At 39.4% G+C, this 15,232-nt stretch overlaps 1 protein-coding gene across 2 annotated transcripts in view; it reads left to right on the top strand.

The window, feature by feature from the left end:
• The window catches only part of LOC134350741 (son of sevenless homolog 1), a 204,921-nt gene that overhangs the window by 88,122 nt on the left and 101,567 nt on the right, over positions 1–15,232 (top strand). For both annotated transcript variants that reach the window (XM_063056364.1, XM_063056363.1), the window contains exons 2-3: positions 1,379–1,504; positions 13,806–13,937. In XM_063056364.1, the coding sequence (XP_062912434.1) occupies positions 1,379–1,504; positions 13,806–13,937 (258 nt within the window). The remainder of the gene's footprint in view (positions 1–1,378; positions 1,505–13,805; positions 13,938–15,232) is intronic.

Below are 15,232 nucleotides of genomic sequence, written 5' to 3'. Positions count from 1 at the left end.
TACCAAATTCTTTCTTCTTGAGCGATCACATTTTAGGATTTCTGTTAATAGGAAGAGGTCTTTGGTAGAATTCATCCTAAAAATATAATAGTTGTGTTAAGCTTAGCTCTGAATAGTCTTGAATTCCTGCAAATCTGTGAAATGTAGACTAGACTCAAATAGAGATCAAGATTCCATTTCAGTGATTTGCATTTCTTCTTGGTTATTGGCTCTGCATCAATTCCTTAGTAGAAGCCAGGTAAAGGTCACGACTAAGTTAAGCAGGTGGATTCCACTTCTGATTGAATGTACTTTTACCAAAAATTTGCACTGAAATCAGACAGTGGAAAAACAGGTATTTGCAGAGAATGGGTGCTCATCCAGGGTTGAATGGCAGACTTGTAGAAATATGTCCTGTTTAAGTTGAGTAAAATTATTACCAGATGTTGGGAGGGTTTTTGTAGTAATTGAAGATCATGAATAAATGGAAAGGGTTGATTGAAGCAATCTGATTGAACATACATGACCTTTAATGTTCACATTCAGTGAAGTAAAAGGAATTAGGTAATTCAGTTAAACTTTGTGTATGCTTTATGTGCCTTATGAATGATTGCATTAGTACTTACTGTAAAGGTAAGAATATCCAATTCAAGTCACGCAATAGCACTATGACGTTCCAGATGATCCTCTTCTGCAAATCAATAATATCAGTCAAGACAACTCCCAGAATAATTAGGCATACAAACAGCATTTGAACTGTGAATTGACTTTATTACTTACATCCTTCACATACATAAGGAGTAAAAATCTTTATGTTATGCCTCTGTCTAAATGTGCAATTTATAGTAATTTGTACTAAATAGGACCGTCAATATAGCATAGAAATACAATTATCAGCGTGAATTAATCAGTTTGTTGGCCTGGTGGAAGAAGCTGTCCCGGAGCCTGTTGGCCCTGGCTTTTATGCTGCGGTGCCATTTCCCAGATGGTAGCAGCTGAACAGTTTATGGTTGGGATGACTTGATCCAATGATCCTTCGGGCTCTTTTTACACACCTGTCTCTGTTTAATTGTTAATGAAGCCAGTGGACCTGTAACATATCCAAAGCTGAACCAAATTTGTCATGGGAGAGAACTTGACCTTTCTGGATGGATGAATATAGATGAGCCAAATAGGTGACCATATTTAGAATATATCAACTTTTTTTGGTTAGAGTTGAATATACTGCCAATCAAAAATATACAGCTCAGAATACCATAAAATATTGAATATGGAAATAACTTTTTTAGTCGGGTATTTGAAGTATTACTTGGGAAATTTAAAAATTATGAAATGTGTATTTATTAATTGTTTTGTTTGGGTTTTAATTGTAAGTTGCTTTTCCATTTGCTGTTGACAGGTTCAACAACAAGTACATCCCAAACTTAAATCTACTGAGGATGCTTTGCAATATATTGAAGAGCTAATTCTACAGCTACTAAGCATGTTGTGTCTGGTTCAGCCCCGCAGTGTTCCAGATGTGGAGGTAAGCTGAAATAAAACTAAATTATAGAACTAAATTACAGCAAAAGAGTTCGAACCAGTTGTTTAATGACACTTGGTTGCTTAACAAGGACATATCCTAACTGAGACAATAAACCTGTCATAACAAGCCTTTCTGGATTATCTTAATACTTCAGCACTTACTTTCATAATGTCTTTTGTTCAAGCTGATCCTCTTCCCATTGTTCCTTTCCTTCCCATCTGTCTTAATCAAGCCTGCATTTCTTGTCAGTATCAAGGTACTTCTGTGTCTGAATTTTTTTCTGATTCTGTAGTTTTCATACCCTCACAAGTTACACACTTATAATCTACAGCACACACGCACCAAGGAAATTATAGTTAAACCCATTAGGAAAAAAGCAATTCTGGATTGGGTGTTGTGTAATGAACCAGATTTGATTTGGGAACTTAAAAGTAAAAGAACCCTGAGGAGGCAGTGCTCATAATCACTGATGATAGAATTCACCCTATAGCTTGAGAGGAAGAAATTAAAATCAGTAGAGTAAAGGGAACTAAAGAGACAGAGAGGAGCTGGCCAAAGTTGATTGGAAATGGATAGTAGCAGGGATGATAGCATAGCAGCAGTTGCTCCAGTTCCTGGGACCAATTTGGAAGGCATAGGATCAGTTCATTCCAAAGAAGCAGCATTCTAAAGGGAGGATGAGGCAACCATGGCTGACAAGGCAAGACAAAGACAGCAAAACAGAGAGCATACAATATAGCAAAAATTAATGGGAAGGTAGAGGATTGGGAAGCTTATAGCAACTAACAGAAAGCAACTTAAAAACAATAAGGAGAGAAATTATGAAATAGAAAGTTAAGCTAGCCAATAATATAAAAGAGGTTACCAAAGTTTTTTTTCAGATATATAAAAAGTAAAAGAGAGTCAAGAGTGAATGTCGGAATAGTGGAAAATGATGCTGGAAAAATGAAGGGGAACAGAGAAATGGTGGACGAACTCTAGGTATTTTGCATCAGTCTCCATTGTGGAAGACACCAGCAATATACCATAAATTCGAGAGTGTCAGGAGGCAGAAGTGAGTATAGTCGCTATTCCTAAGGAGAAGGTACTTGGCAAGCTGAAAGGTCTGAATGTAGATAATCACCTAGACCAGATGGACTTCACCCTAGGGTTCTGAAAGGGGTTCAGAAGTTGGCAAGATGTTGGAGTCCATTATTAAGGATGCGGTTTCGAGGTACTTGAAGGCACATGATAAAATACGGTGGTGCTAGAAAGTTTGTGAATGCTGTAGAATTTTCTCTATTTTGGCATAAGTATGACATAAAATGTGATTGGATCTTCATGCAAGTCCTGAAACTAGATAAAGAGAACCCAATGAAATAAATAACACAAAAAAATTATATTTATTCATTTATTTTTTTGAGAAAAATGATCCAATATTACATGTATTTGTTGGAAAAAGTATGTGAATCTTTGTTTTCGGTAACTGGTGTGACCCCCTTGTACGGCAATAACTTCAACCAAATATTTCCGGTAACTGTTGATCAGTCCTGCACATTGACTTGAAGGAATGTTAGCCATTCCTCCTGAAAAAAACTGCTTCAACTCTGGGATATCGGTGGGCTTCCTTGCATGAACTGCTTGCTTCAGGTCCTTCCACAACATTTCTATAGAATTAAGGTCAGGACTTTGCCTCAGCCATTCCAAAACATGAATTTTCTTCTTTTTAGATCATTCTGTTGTTGATTTATTATTGTCTTTCAGATCATTGCTTTGTTGCATTATCCAACTTCTATTAATCTTCATGTAACAGACTGCTACACTGATATTCTCCTGTAAAATGTCATGATACGATTTTGTATTCATTATTCCCTCAATGATTGCAAGCTGTCCAGGCCTTGGGGCAACAAAACAGCTCTAAAAGATGATGCTCCTTCCACCATGCTTCTCAGTTGGGATGAGGTTTTGATGTTGGTGTGTAGTGCCCTTTTCCCTCCAAACATAGTAATATACATTTCTGCCAGAAAGTTCAACTTTTGCCTCATCTGTCCACAGAACATTGTCCTAGATGCATTGTAGAACATCTAGGTGGTCTTTGGCAAACTTGAGTCATGCATCAATGTTGTTTTTTAGAGAGCAGTGGTTTCCTCTGTGGTGTCCTTCCATGAGCACTATTCTTGTTCAGTGTTTTTCTTATAGTGGACACATGAATAGCGACTTCAGCAAGTTCTAGGGATTTCTATTACCCTTGGGTTCTTTTTCATCTCCTTCAGCATTGCATGTTGTGCTCTTGGTGTGATCTTTGCAGGATGTCCACTCCTAGGGAGAGTAGCAGCAGTACTGTTTCCTCTATTTGTACATAATTTCTCTTACTGTGGACTGATGAACACTCAAGTCTTTCGAAATGCTTTTGTAGCCTTTTCCAGCTTCATGCATCTCTACAATTTTTCTTCTAAGGTTCTCTGAAAGTTGTTTTGATTGAGGCAGAGTGCATATAAACAGATCTTTCTAGAGAAGAGCAGGCTCTGTCAGTAACCTGACTTTTTGTCTTTTTTATGGGGTAGGGCACCTCTACAACTCACATCTCCAATCTCATCTCATTGATTGGAATACCTGACTCCAAATAGCTTTTGTAGAAGGCATTACCCCCAAGGTTTACCTATTCTTTCTAACAAATACATGTAATATTAGATTGTATTTATTTAATTGAGTTCTCTTCATGTAGTTTTAGGACTTGCATGAAGATCTGATCACATTTTAGTTCATATTTATGCAGAAATAGAGAAAATTCTACGGGGTTCACAAACTTTCTAGCACCTCTGTATGTTGAAGTCAGCATGGTTTACTTGGAAAATCTTGCCTGACAATTCTGTTGGAATTCTTTGAGGAAATAACAGACAGGGTGATAAAGGAGGGTCAGGTGATATTGTTAACTTGGATTTTCAGAAAGCCTTTGACAAGGTGGCGAACACGAGACTGCTAAACAGGATGGTATTACAGGAAAGGTACCAGCATGGATAGAAGATTGTTTGTCTGGTAGGAGGCAAAGAATGGGAATAAAGGGGGCATTTTCTGGTTGGCTGTCAGTGACTAGAGATGTTCCACAGGGGTCAGTGTTGAGCCACTTCTTTTTACATTATATACCAATGATCTTTATGATGGAATTGATGACTTTATGGCCAAGTTTGTGGACGATGACAAAGATAGGTGAAGGGGTAGATAGTGTTGAGGAAGTAGGGAGTATGCAAGAGGACTTGGGCATAGTAGGAGAATGGGCAAAAAAAAGTGGCAGATGGAAGGGTATCCTTTAGTAGAAGGAATAAAGGTGGGGAGCAAATTCAAAAATTGGAAGTGCAAAGGGTCTTATTTGAGCTTAGTGCAGGATTCCCTAAAGGTCAACATGCTACTTGAGTTTGTAGTAAGGAAGGCAAATGCTATTTCAAGAAGAGTATGATATAAAAGCAAGGATGTAATGCTGAGGCTTTATAAGGCATTGTCAAACTGCATTTGAAGTTTTTGGGCCTCTTAACGTTTTTTTAAAAAAAAAGGATTTGCTAGCATTGGAGAGGGTCCAGAGTAGGTTCATGAGAATGGTCCCTGGGATGAAAGGGTTAATGTACGATGAGCACATGATGGCTCTGGGCCGGTACTTGCTGGAGTTTATAAGAATCAGGGAGGATCTCATTGAAACTAATCAAATATTGAAGGGCCTAGAAAGAGCACAGCTTTGGAATACAAGGATGTCTCTTTAGGACAGGGAGGAAGAATTTCTTTAGCCAGAGGGTGCTGAATCTGTGGAATTCATTATACCAGACGGCTGTGGAGGCCAAATCATTGGGCACATTTAAAGCGGAGGTTGATCAGCCTTGATTATTAAGGGCATCAAAGGTTAGGGGGAGAAAGCTGGAGAATGGGGTTCAGAAGGACAAACAATAAGCTGTGATTGATAACGGTGTGGACTCGATGGGCTGAATGGCCAAATTCTGCCTGTCTTATCGTCTCATGGAAATATGCTAGATATTTCTTTTTGCTGTTATATCATTTGTTCAGCAGTGTGGGACTTTGGATGGAAATTAGTTTATATTGTCATAATTAGATGTGGACATGATAAAACATGAATGAGAGTTTCAGCAGGCAATAGGCTGATATAGAGGTAGAGGAAGGGGATGTTGAAGGTGACTTAGATGGTCCTTGTGATTGAGAAAGATCTAATGTTGATATCTCAGACCAGGGTAAAAGAGGTTATCTTCCTAAGATGTTGACTAGGGAAGGAGCACAGAACCACTTGAATGGGTCAAAGTAGTGTTAAAGCATACATTTTTCAGCTGAGTCCTTCTTTCAAATAGCGATGCAGAATATCTTGTCATTGAGAAAGAAGGAGTGCTAAGAACCTTTGAATGGAAAGCCATTTTGGAAGGGTGAGAAATTCTGCAAAAAATGAACATTAAAGGAAAGTGTTGGATTAGGTGATTATTTGATAAAGGTTAAGCAACATGAATAAAGACAAGATCATCATCATAGCTTGTCACACTAGACAGCCAGCCACTAGTGTTGTTTGGTTGACGTTGAGCAGGTCAGTGTCAGCTAAATCAGGTGACAGTGGGCAGTTGCGCAGAACGTGTTCAATGTTCTGCACCCTTTCGCCACACTCACGGGATTCGCTGGTCTTTAAACCCCACTTCACCATATTGTCTCCCGTCCTACAAACTCCCGCTCTCGCTCTGCTGAGAGTGCACCACTTCCGTCTGTCAAGCAGTGCCCCGTCTGGTAACATTTCTGTGGGGTCTTTCACTGTATTGTTTGGTGGGGTTCTGGTTTCTGTTTGTTAGACAAGATGAACACATGGGACCTCAGCCGTTCTCATTAGGTGTGAGTGACATCCTTTGGCGTGATGATTATCTATCCTTTGTTGATCTTTGTGTATTTTTTGACATCATCAGCTGTGTGGCATCACACTTGTTTAATTCAATTCTTCTCTCTCAACCATTAAATCATTTTTGAATAACTTTTCTTCCTCTTCCACTTATTAATATTCTGTTAACAGCTTCCAAAAATACAGCATCAGTTCCACATAATGACTCTGGGTAAATATTTCACCAATTTCTCTCCCAACCCTTCCACTGTCTCTAAATTATCATAGCACTTATCAAATGGCCAGGTATATTAAGTGTAGATAAAATGAAAATGATCATGATAAATACTGTTCTCACTATTCCTTGGATCTTCTCACTGATGACAAATGATCAGTGTTTAGCAAAGGCCCTTGTTTCAACACCCAACATCTGAATTCTAATGAATTTTGAACCTAATATTATGTTGAACTCTTCTTTTGTTGACTTCACCCCCATGCCTATTTTCTTGGCCAGAAATCTTCACTTAAGACTGTGGACCCCTTTCTCTAGTATTCAGAAATTCTGTATCCAGTTTGAACATTTCTTTAATAGCCTTATTTTCTTTAGGTCACAAACTATTGAAATAGCAATATCTAAAATTTTCTTCTGCACCTACTCTGATGAACCCACCTCATAACCTGTAACACTTGGATCACTAAAGACCAGTCTAAACATCGTTATCATTGGTGACAATGACAGTATTTTTGTGATTTGTACTGTATTGTATACTGTATTTCAAAACTGAACATGAGGACGTTGTCTCCCTGACAGTCCATAACCTAATTCCCTCTACAGGCAATAGTGACTCAGTATACACATCGATTCTTCCATCACTTAGGTCCATGCCACCCAATGCCTTCCTTTAGTTTCCTGATGCTCATTGACTCATCTTCACTTAGGATATTTAATCTCCCAATTTCTCCACCCCACCCCTGAAGGCCCTTTGCTTCCTTGAATGGGGACTAATCAGAACCCGTCCACCATCACCCTCATTTGCTTGGTGAATCCATTTTTACATTGATCAGTTACTTCTTTAACTCTGCTCACTTTCTTGAAATTAAATACATCTCTGGTCTTCCAAGATGGCAGCACACATGGACATAGTGGCCTCTCCAGGACCAACCAAAGTTGTTTTTTGTATTTTTAAAATAGTTTTTACAATCGCAAGACACTACTGGACATTAAGAACTTCAGGTACTACAGGTCTGCCCCATCAGCAAGTTCCTCAATAGCAGGTTTAAAGAAGCCGGACTTTGTGTGGACTGTTGCTGCCTTCTACAGAAAGATGTTGGGAGTCACTGCGCAAAGGAGGTGTACAGAGTAACAGCGAGTGATTGTCTTTTAAGGTTTTTATTGTGCTTAGAGGACCCCGCAGAACATTGGTAATCTGGAATACTGCAAATCCGATTCACTGGTCTATTGACAAGACCAACAGCAGGGGGACTGCGTAGTCTTGGTTGTAGTGCGGACTAGGTCTCATGCCGTGGCCTCACCTGTTGCTGCCGCCCAGAAGAGAAGATGCCGGAGGTGCTGTGGCACGGCATCTGTGCTTGATTGGGGGCAGGCCCAGTGTATCAGTGCTGCCCTCCAGTGTTCACTTGGTGGAAAACAAGATGGGTTGCATGCGTTTGTTTGCAGACTGCTGAGGCCTTGTTCTTGCTGACAATCATCCACGCACCATTAATCTGCAGGATATGTCTCTCAGGGACTTGGGCTATATTTTGTTTTGTATTGACTGTATGCTTACTGCTGTCTTATATGTTCTATATATGCCTTGTACTGTGTTTTGCACCATGGCTCCAGACGAATGCTGTTTTGTTTGGCGGTATTCATGAATGGTTGAATGATAATTAAACTTGTACTTGGTTCTAGGAGCTTCAGTGAGTCCAAGCTATGACTGTTTTTGTATGAAATACCGAACGTCTTCACTTACTCTGCGTCCTCCCGACTTTTTTTAATGTGGTTCATTGATGACTGCTTACTGAAATGTTAAAGAATCTGGTATTTTCATTACCTTTGTTGTCAGTTTCCACCCTGCTGTCACTTCCATGCAATCCTGACCTCTGTTCTTTCTAAGCAAAATTTACATGTTCTTTCTTTGACGTGTCCTAGCTTTAGGTGCTGTAGTTTCCTTCCACATTCCAGAAACATGCAGATTGATTCGTTAATCATCCATTTTAAATTGCTCCATTAGTGAGAGAATCTGGGGTGGGGTTAATGGGAATACGGGGAGAATAAAATGAGTTAGGATAGGATCAGTGTGAAAATTGGTGTTTGATGGTTTATGTCAATGGTCCCCAACCACCGGGCCGCAAAGCATGTACTACTGGGCCGTGAGGAAACAATATGATTTGGCGATATGAAACGATATTAGTCAGCTGCACCTTTCCTCATTCCCTGTGACGCCCACTGTTGAACTTGAATGCACGCGAGGTCATCAGTTGGTCATTAACCTGCAACTACTCGATGAGTAAAAAACAAACGTTGCTTGAGAGTTTCTTTGGAAGAGATGGTAGGGGACATAAAAGGCCTAACGATGATGATAACGCAGAGACAGCGGAGGCCGAGACTGCAAAAAAACAGAAAGCTTCCTTCAACAGAAAATACGACGAGTCGTACATAAAATATAGCTTTATTGCGACCGGTGACTCGCACGCTCCAAGCCCCCTGTGTGTGATATGTGGAGACAAGCTGTCTAATGAGGCAATGAAGCCCTCAACACTGCTTTGGAACCTTGAGTCCAAGCACCCTGCACTTAAAGACAAACCCGTTGAGGTTTTTTGAGCAGTAAAACGTGAGCAAGCAGGACAGAAGCAAGTGCTGAGAGCCACCACCTCCACAAATGCTGCTGCTCTGAGAGCGTCGTACTTAGTGGCTAGCCGTATTGCTAAGGCTAAGAAGCCTTTCACCGTTGGTGAAGAATTGATTCTGCCTGCTGCCAAGGACGTGCCGTGAACTGTTGGGAGAAGCTGCAGCTAACAAGATGGCACAGGTTTCTCTTTCAGCTACCGCAGTTTCAAGGAGAATTGATGACACAGCGGAGGACATCGAAGCATAGCTGTTGGAACGGCTTAACGAGTCTGGTTTCACTACCCGAGTCAAAGAGGTTACTCCTGAATGCCAGTCTACACACTGTCACACACAGGGAAATGCTGGCTAGCCGAAAATTGTCACCTAATCTTAACAGTGTATTGAGTGACATTGTTGAAGTTATCAATCACATCAAAGCAAAAGCCCTGAACTCACGTCTGTTTGAGCAGCTTTGCGAGGAAATGGATGCAGAGCACAAACGCCTTCTCTTACACATGAAGTCAGGTGACGATCAAGGGGGAGAGCCCTGGCCAGGGTTTTTGAGATAAGAGAGCAGTTACAGAGATTTCTTTCAAGAAAAAAGTCACCACTGGCAGCACACTTCAGTGACGAGGAGTGGATAGCAAAACTCGCTTATCTGCATGACATCTTCAACCAGCTCAATGAACTCAATTTGTCACTTCAGGGGAGAATGACAACTGTCTTCAAATTGGCAGATAAAGTGTCTGCTTTCACAGCCAAACTGGAACTGTGGGGACAGCGAGTGGACGGGGGCATATTTGACATGTTCCCAACATTAGCTGGGAATCTGGGAGAGACTGAGGCTCACAGCTGGTGCACGAACACCTATCTTCGCTGTCGACAGAATTCGAGCGTTACTTCCCAACCGCAAATGACCCAAGATGTGCAAAGGAATGGGTCCGTGACCCATTTGTGAATGTCCCCGGTGAATCATCCATGTCAGCATGAGAAGAAGATCAACTCCTCGAGCTTGCAAATGACGGTGGGCTGAAAAATATGTTTGACACAACTTCTCTGCCGGCATTCTGGATCAAAGTCAAGGCTGAATATCCTGAGACAGCCACGAAAGCACTGAAAACGTTGCTTCCATTGCCTACATCATATCTCTGCGAAGCAGAGTTTTCTGCAATGAATGTAACGAAAACTAAATTGCGGAATAGGCGGGACATAAGGAACCCCCTTATAATTGACTTATCACTATATTCATGTGAGGAAAATATGTTCTGTGTGTTTAATATTAAATTCGTTAGATAAACCCTTTTTGAAACGAAATTGAGTGTATTAGCCACTGATAAGTGACTTATTGTTGACTTATCACCTATATTCCAGTCTTGATTAACACCTCCCCCCACCCCAAGGGATCGGCCGGTCTGCAAGAATATTGTCAATCTTATACCGGTCCGCGGTGCAAAAAAGGTTGGGGACCCCGGTCTATGTGGCCTTGAAGGGCTTGTTTCCTTGCTATATTTCTGCATGACTACTGTGTCTCTTTACTATGTTACAGATATTCCCTTTGGTTCTCCTTATTCCCACACCACACTTCAAATTAAGACATGCCTGTTATCTCACTTTTTCAGTTCTGGTGATGGGTCACTGACTCACCTTACAAACACTGGCTGATCTACTGAGTATCCCGGACATCTTCTGTTTTTATCCCACCATGAACTCTACTCCCCAGCCACTTGTTCATTCCTTTTAGAAATTAACTGATACTGAAGCAGACTGTTATTATTCTTGGTTTCCAGTTCAATCTCAAGATGATCTTTGGGTGAATATATCCTCTCCACCTACTTCTTTCTCTGGTATATTGACTGACTCCAACGTTGCCATTGGTTATCTGCTGCTTTAAATAATATTCATTTATGCTTTTGTTTCTTCCAGACTTGATCATTGCCATGCACATGTGGCTGAATTCTTCATGTTACTCCAATCTCCATATACCTGAGGTCATTCACAGCTTTGGTGTCTGTATCTTATTATTTAAATAGAAATTACATCTAAAATGCATATTCATGTATTCTTGTTTTATTTTCCATTTCATCACTGTGACTCTTGCATTGACATTCTTATGAAGAGTACATAAGGCTTTAACTTCCTGTTAGGATTTAATTTCAGGATGTGCTATTCAATTTACTATTCAACATAAATAGCAGGTTTAGCTCTTTATTTATGGATTATATTTGGCAAGGTTGGTTTTATCAACCATTTGTGATTACATGGGTACAGTGGTGCTAGAAAGATCATGAACCCTGTAGAAATGTCTCTATTTGAGCAAAAGTATGACTACATGCAAGTCCTAAATATAGATAAAGAGAACCCAATTAAATAAATAACACAAAAAGCATTATACTTGTTTATTTATTTATTTAGAAATTATGATCCAAAATTACATGTATTTGTTGGAAGAAGTAGGTGAACCTCTGGGATAATGCCTTCTACAAAAGCTACTTGGAGTCAGGTGTTCCAGTCAATGAGATGAGATTGGAGATGTGAGTTGAAGAAATGCCCTGCCCTACATTTAAAAAAAAGCGCAAAGTCAGGTTACTGACAGAGCCTGCTCTTCTCTAGAAAGATCTGTTTATGTGCACTCTGCCTCAATCAAAACAACTTTCAGAGCACCTTAGAAGAAAAATTGTAGAGATGCAAGAAGCTGAAAAAGGCTACAAAAGCATTTCGAAAGACTTGAGTGTTCATCAGTCCACAGTAAGAGAAATTGTGTACAAATGGAGGAAGCTCAGTACTGTTGCTACTCTCCCTAGCAGTGGACATCCTACAAAGATCACACCAAGAGCACAACCTACAATGCTGAAGGAAGTGAAAAAGAATCCAAAAGTAACAGCAAAAGACCAGCAGAAACCTCTAGAACTTGCTAAGGTCTCTGTTCATGTGTCCACTATAAGAAAAACACTGAATAAGAATAGTGTTCATGGAAGGACACCACAAAGGAAACCACTGCTCTCCAAAAAAAACCACTACTGCACGTCACAAGTTTGCAAAATACCATCTGGATGTTCTATAACGCTTCTGGGACAATGTTCTGTTGGCAAATGAGACAAAAGTTGAACTTTCTGGCAGAAGTGCATATTGCTTTAGAGGAAAAAGAGCACTGCACACCAACACCAAAACCTCATCCATCTGTTCCATGGTGGAAGGAGCATCATCTTTTAGGGCTACTTTGCTGCCTCAAGCCTGGACGGTTTGCAGTCATCGAGGGAACAATGAATTCGAAATTGTATCAAGACATTTTACAGGAGAATGTCCGTACGTCACCTGAAACTTAATGGAAGTTGGATATTGCAACAAGACAATGATCTGATAGACAAGAGTAATTCAACAACTAAATGGTTTAAAAAGAAGAAAATTTGGGTTGTGGAATGGCCAAGTCAAAGTCCTGATCTTAACGTTATAGAAATGTTGTGGAAAGTTCTGAAGCAAGCAGTTCATGCAAGGAAGCCCACCAACCTCCCAGAGTTGAAGCAGTTTTGTAAGGAGGAATGGCCTAAAATTTCTCCAACCTGATGTGCAGGACTGATCAACAGTTAGTAGAAACGTTTGGTTGAAGTTACTGCTGTACAAGGGTGTGTGGGGTGGGGGGGGGGTTATGCCAGTTACTGATAGCAAAGGTTCACATACTTTATCTAACAAATGCATTTAATATTGTATCATTTTTCTCAATAAATAATTGAACAAGTATAATGTTTTTTGTGTTATTTGTTTAATTGAGTTCTTTTTATCTAGTTTTAGGACTTGCGTGAATATCTGATTACATTTTAGGTCATATTTATGGAGAAATAGAGAAAATTCTACAGGGTTCACAAACTTTCTAGCACCACTGTATTTCAGAATACTACTAAGCTGCAGAGTTATGACACTTGAATATATTAATTTTGTCTATTTTTATTGTCCTTCAGCCATTTTTTTTTTCAGTAACAGAACAAATACTGATACAACATTTTCTTCCATGGAACAATGGAAGAAATATTGCATGTAAAGCTACTTCCCAAAAGGTTGATGTTAAGCATAGTAGAAGTTAGCAATTTATTCTCATGGCCTTAAGAGTGTTCCATGCACCCCCACCCTTTCCTTTCTGTTTTTTTTCTTGCTTTTCAATTTGATCAATTCTTCTGGTCAAGACAATTTTCATGATGTGTATTAGAGAATTCTCACTAGAGATTAACCGATGCCCATTGATAATAAGAATACTTTGTTATGCAGAGGAAAGATAAGTAGTAGCATCAAATAAATGTAGTTTTGTACAGTGAGAAAGGCAGGAAAGACAGAATCGAAAGGAAATTGGAATGAATGAAAAGAAGTTTTGCCTTCCAGACAATAATTTAAAATGTTGCTCTTGTCCATTAATATTATCCGGTTAATTATGGCATCTAATTGTTCACAAATTTTCAACAGTGCAGACAGAAGTTAATGTGGACTGACAACAGATTTCCTCGTTTAAGAAGGTTGTATTGGGTGTTAACCTCATAAACTCAGGATTTTAAATGAAAAAGCTAGTAATTGAAATTTGTCAGCAAGTATCTGTGTTGTCCAGCTGACAATTAGTTTCACAGGTTACATGGTTTTTTTCTTAATTTATCCATTAGGAGCGAGTGCAGAAATCATTTCCACATCCAATTGACAAGTGGGCCATAGCAGATGCTCAATCTGCCATAGAAAAACGCAAGCGTAGAAGTCCCCTTTTGTTGCCTGTTGATAAGATTCATCCTCTTCTGAAGGTAAGTTTTAAACAATTAAATTTAGAATCATGCTGCCATTTTAATAAAGGTGATTGTTTTCAAAATGAATGAATGAAGAAACTGCATGTGGGTGTAAGATTCAAGGAACAAGATTTCATTATTAAAATTCTGCCTCATGTTGTAGAATAATTGAACTGTTGTGAAACTTGGATCCTAAATTCTTTCCTTTGTAGGAGGTTGTCATTTCTGAACCTTTCTAGAACCTTTAAAAATTGATGGAGCCCTTTACCATATGACAATAAATTTATTTCGATTGATATTCTTGGGCTTATGTTTAAATGTATCAAACTGTTAATTGATTTCAGTTGAAATGTAAATTTTATCAAAGTAGAGAGCCGAAGTAAAATTCTTGTGTCACTTAATTATTCGTTTTATTGTGAATGACAAAAATGTGCTGCTCTATTACTTTTGTCAGAGTTAGAAGCTATCACTTAATATAACCATTAATAAAACCCATTACTCACAGAGTAGTGCATTGTCCTTTTCTGATTTTGGCCTCATTAGCACTTTGTTTCCCTCTCTCAACACCTCCCTCAGCATTACCTAAGCACTACTCAGTAGATTGGAGGTCAAACAGATTCAGAAAGTAGTGATGCATGCAGGTAATAGTTATGAATGTGGGCTTTAAATGATTCAATGAATAGTACAAATGGGGGATCCTAGAAATAACTCTGAATTGAGGGTTTTGAAGCTCGATTAAGGTCCTCGTGTGTCACCAAGGTTGTGACTACTCTGACTCAGTTTCGGGTATTTTCTTCAGAGAGGGATGAGTTGATGGCTGAGGAATAGAGCTTGTGATCAATTCCTGATGACTTCATTTATCCAGTAAGTTATCCTCAAACTTGGAGGAGGAAACCCCTGTCCTCTGACAATTTCACATGCTTTTAGACAGTCGAAAATGTACATTATTAATATTCTCATTTGAGTTCCCTATGGCATGACTGGTATACAGTTCTCTTATCTAAGCATCAGGCACCTAAAGTACCCTTTTCCCCTAGCCATATGCCTATCAGATTTTCAAATTATGTCTCCATAGTATTGGAGTTGTTAGTTACATTCTGTAGGAATTCTTGATGTATCTCACAAAAAGCTAATGGGACTTTGAATTAATTACATCTAAATGGCTTCTGCTATATTTCTTCAGTACTGCAAGTGTCAGCTTAGTTTTGTACTCAAGGCCTCGGAGAGAAGTTTGAACCATGAACTTTTGACACTTTGGCTAGAGTTCTCTCACTAAAACGAGTGATCTGATTGATTATTAGTGTTTCTCCTGT

Source organism: Mobula hypostoma, chromosome 8 (genome assembly GCF_963921235.1).
Source record: "Mobula hypostoma chromosome 8, sMobHyp1.1, whole genome shotgun sequence".
NCBI lineage: Eukaryota > Metazoa > Chordata > Chondrichthyes > Myliobatiformes > Myliobatidae > Mobula > Mobula hypostoma.
The sequence above is the reverse complement of the archived record's forward strand: the minus strand, read 5'-3'. Positions and strand labels throughout refer to the sequence as shown.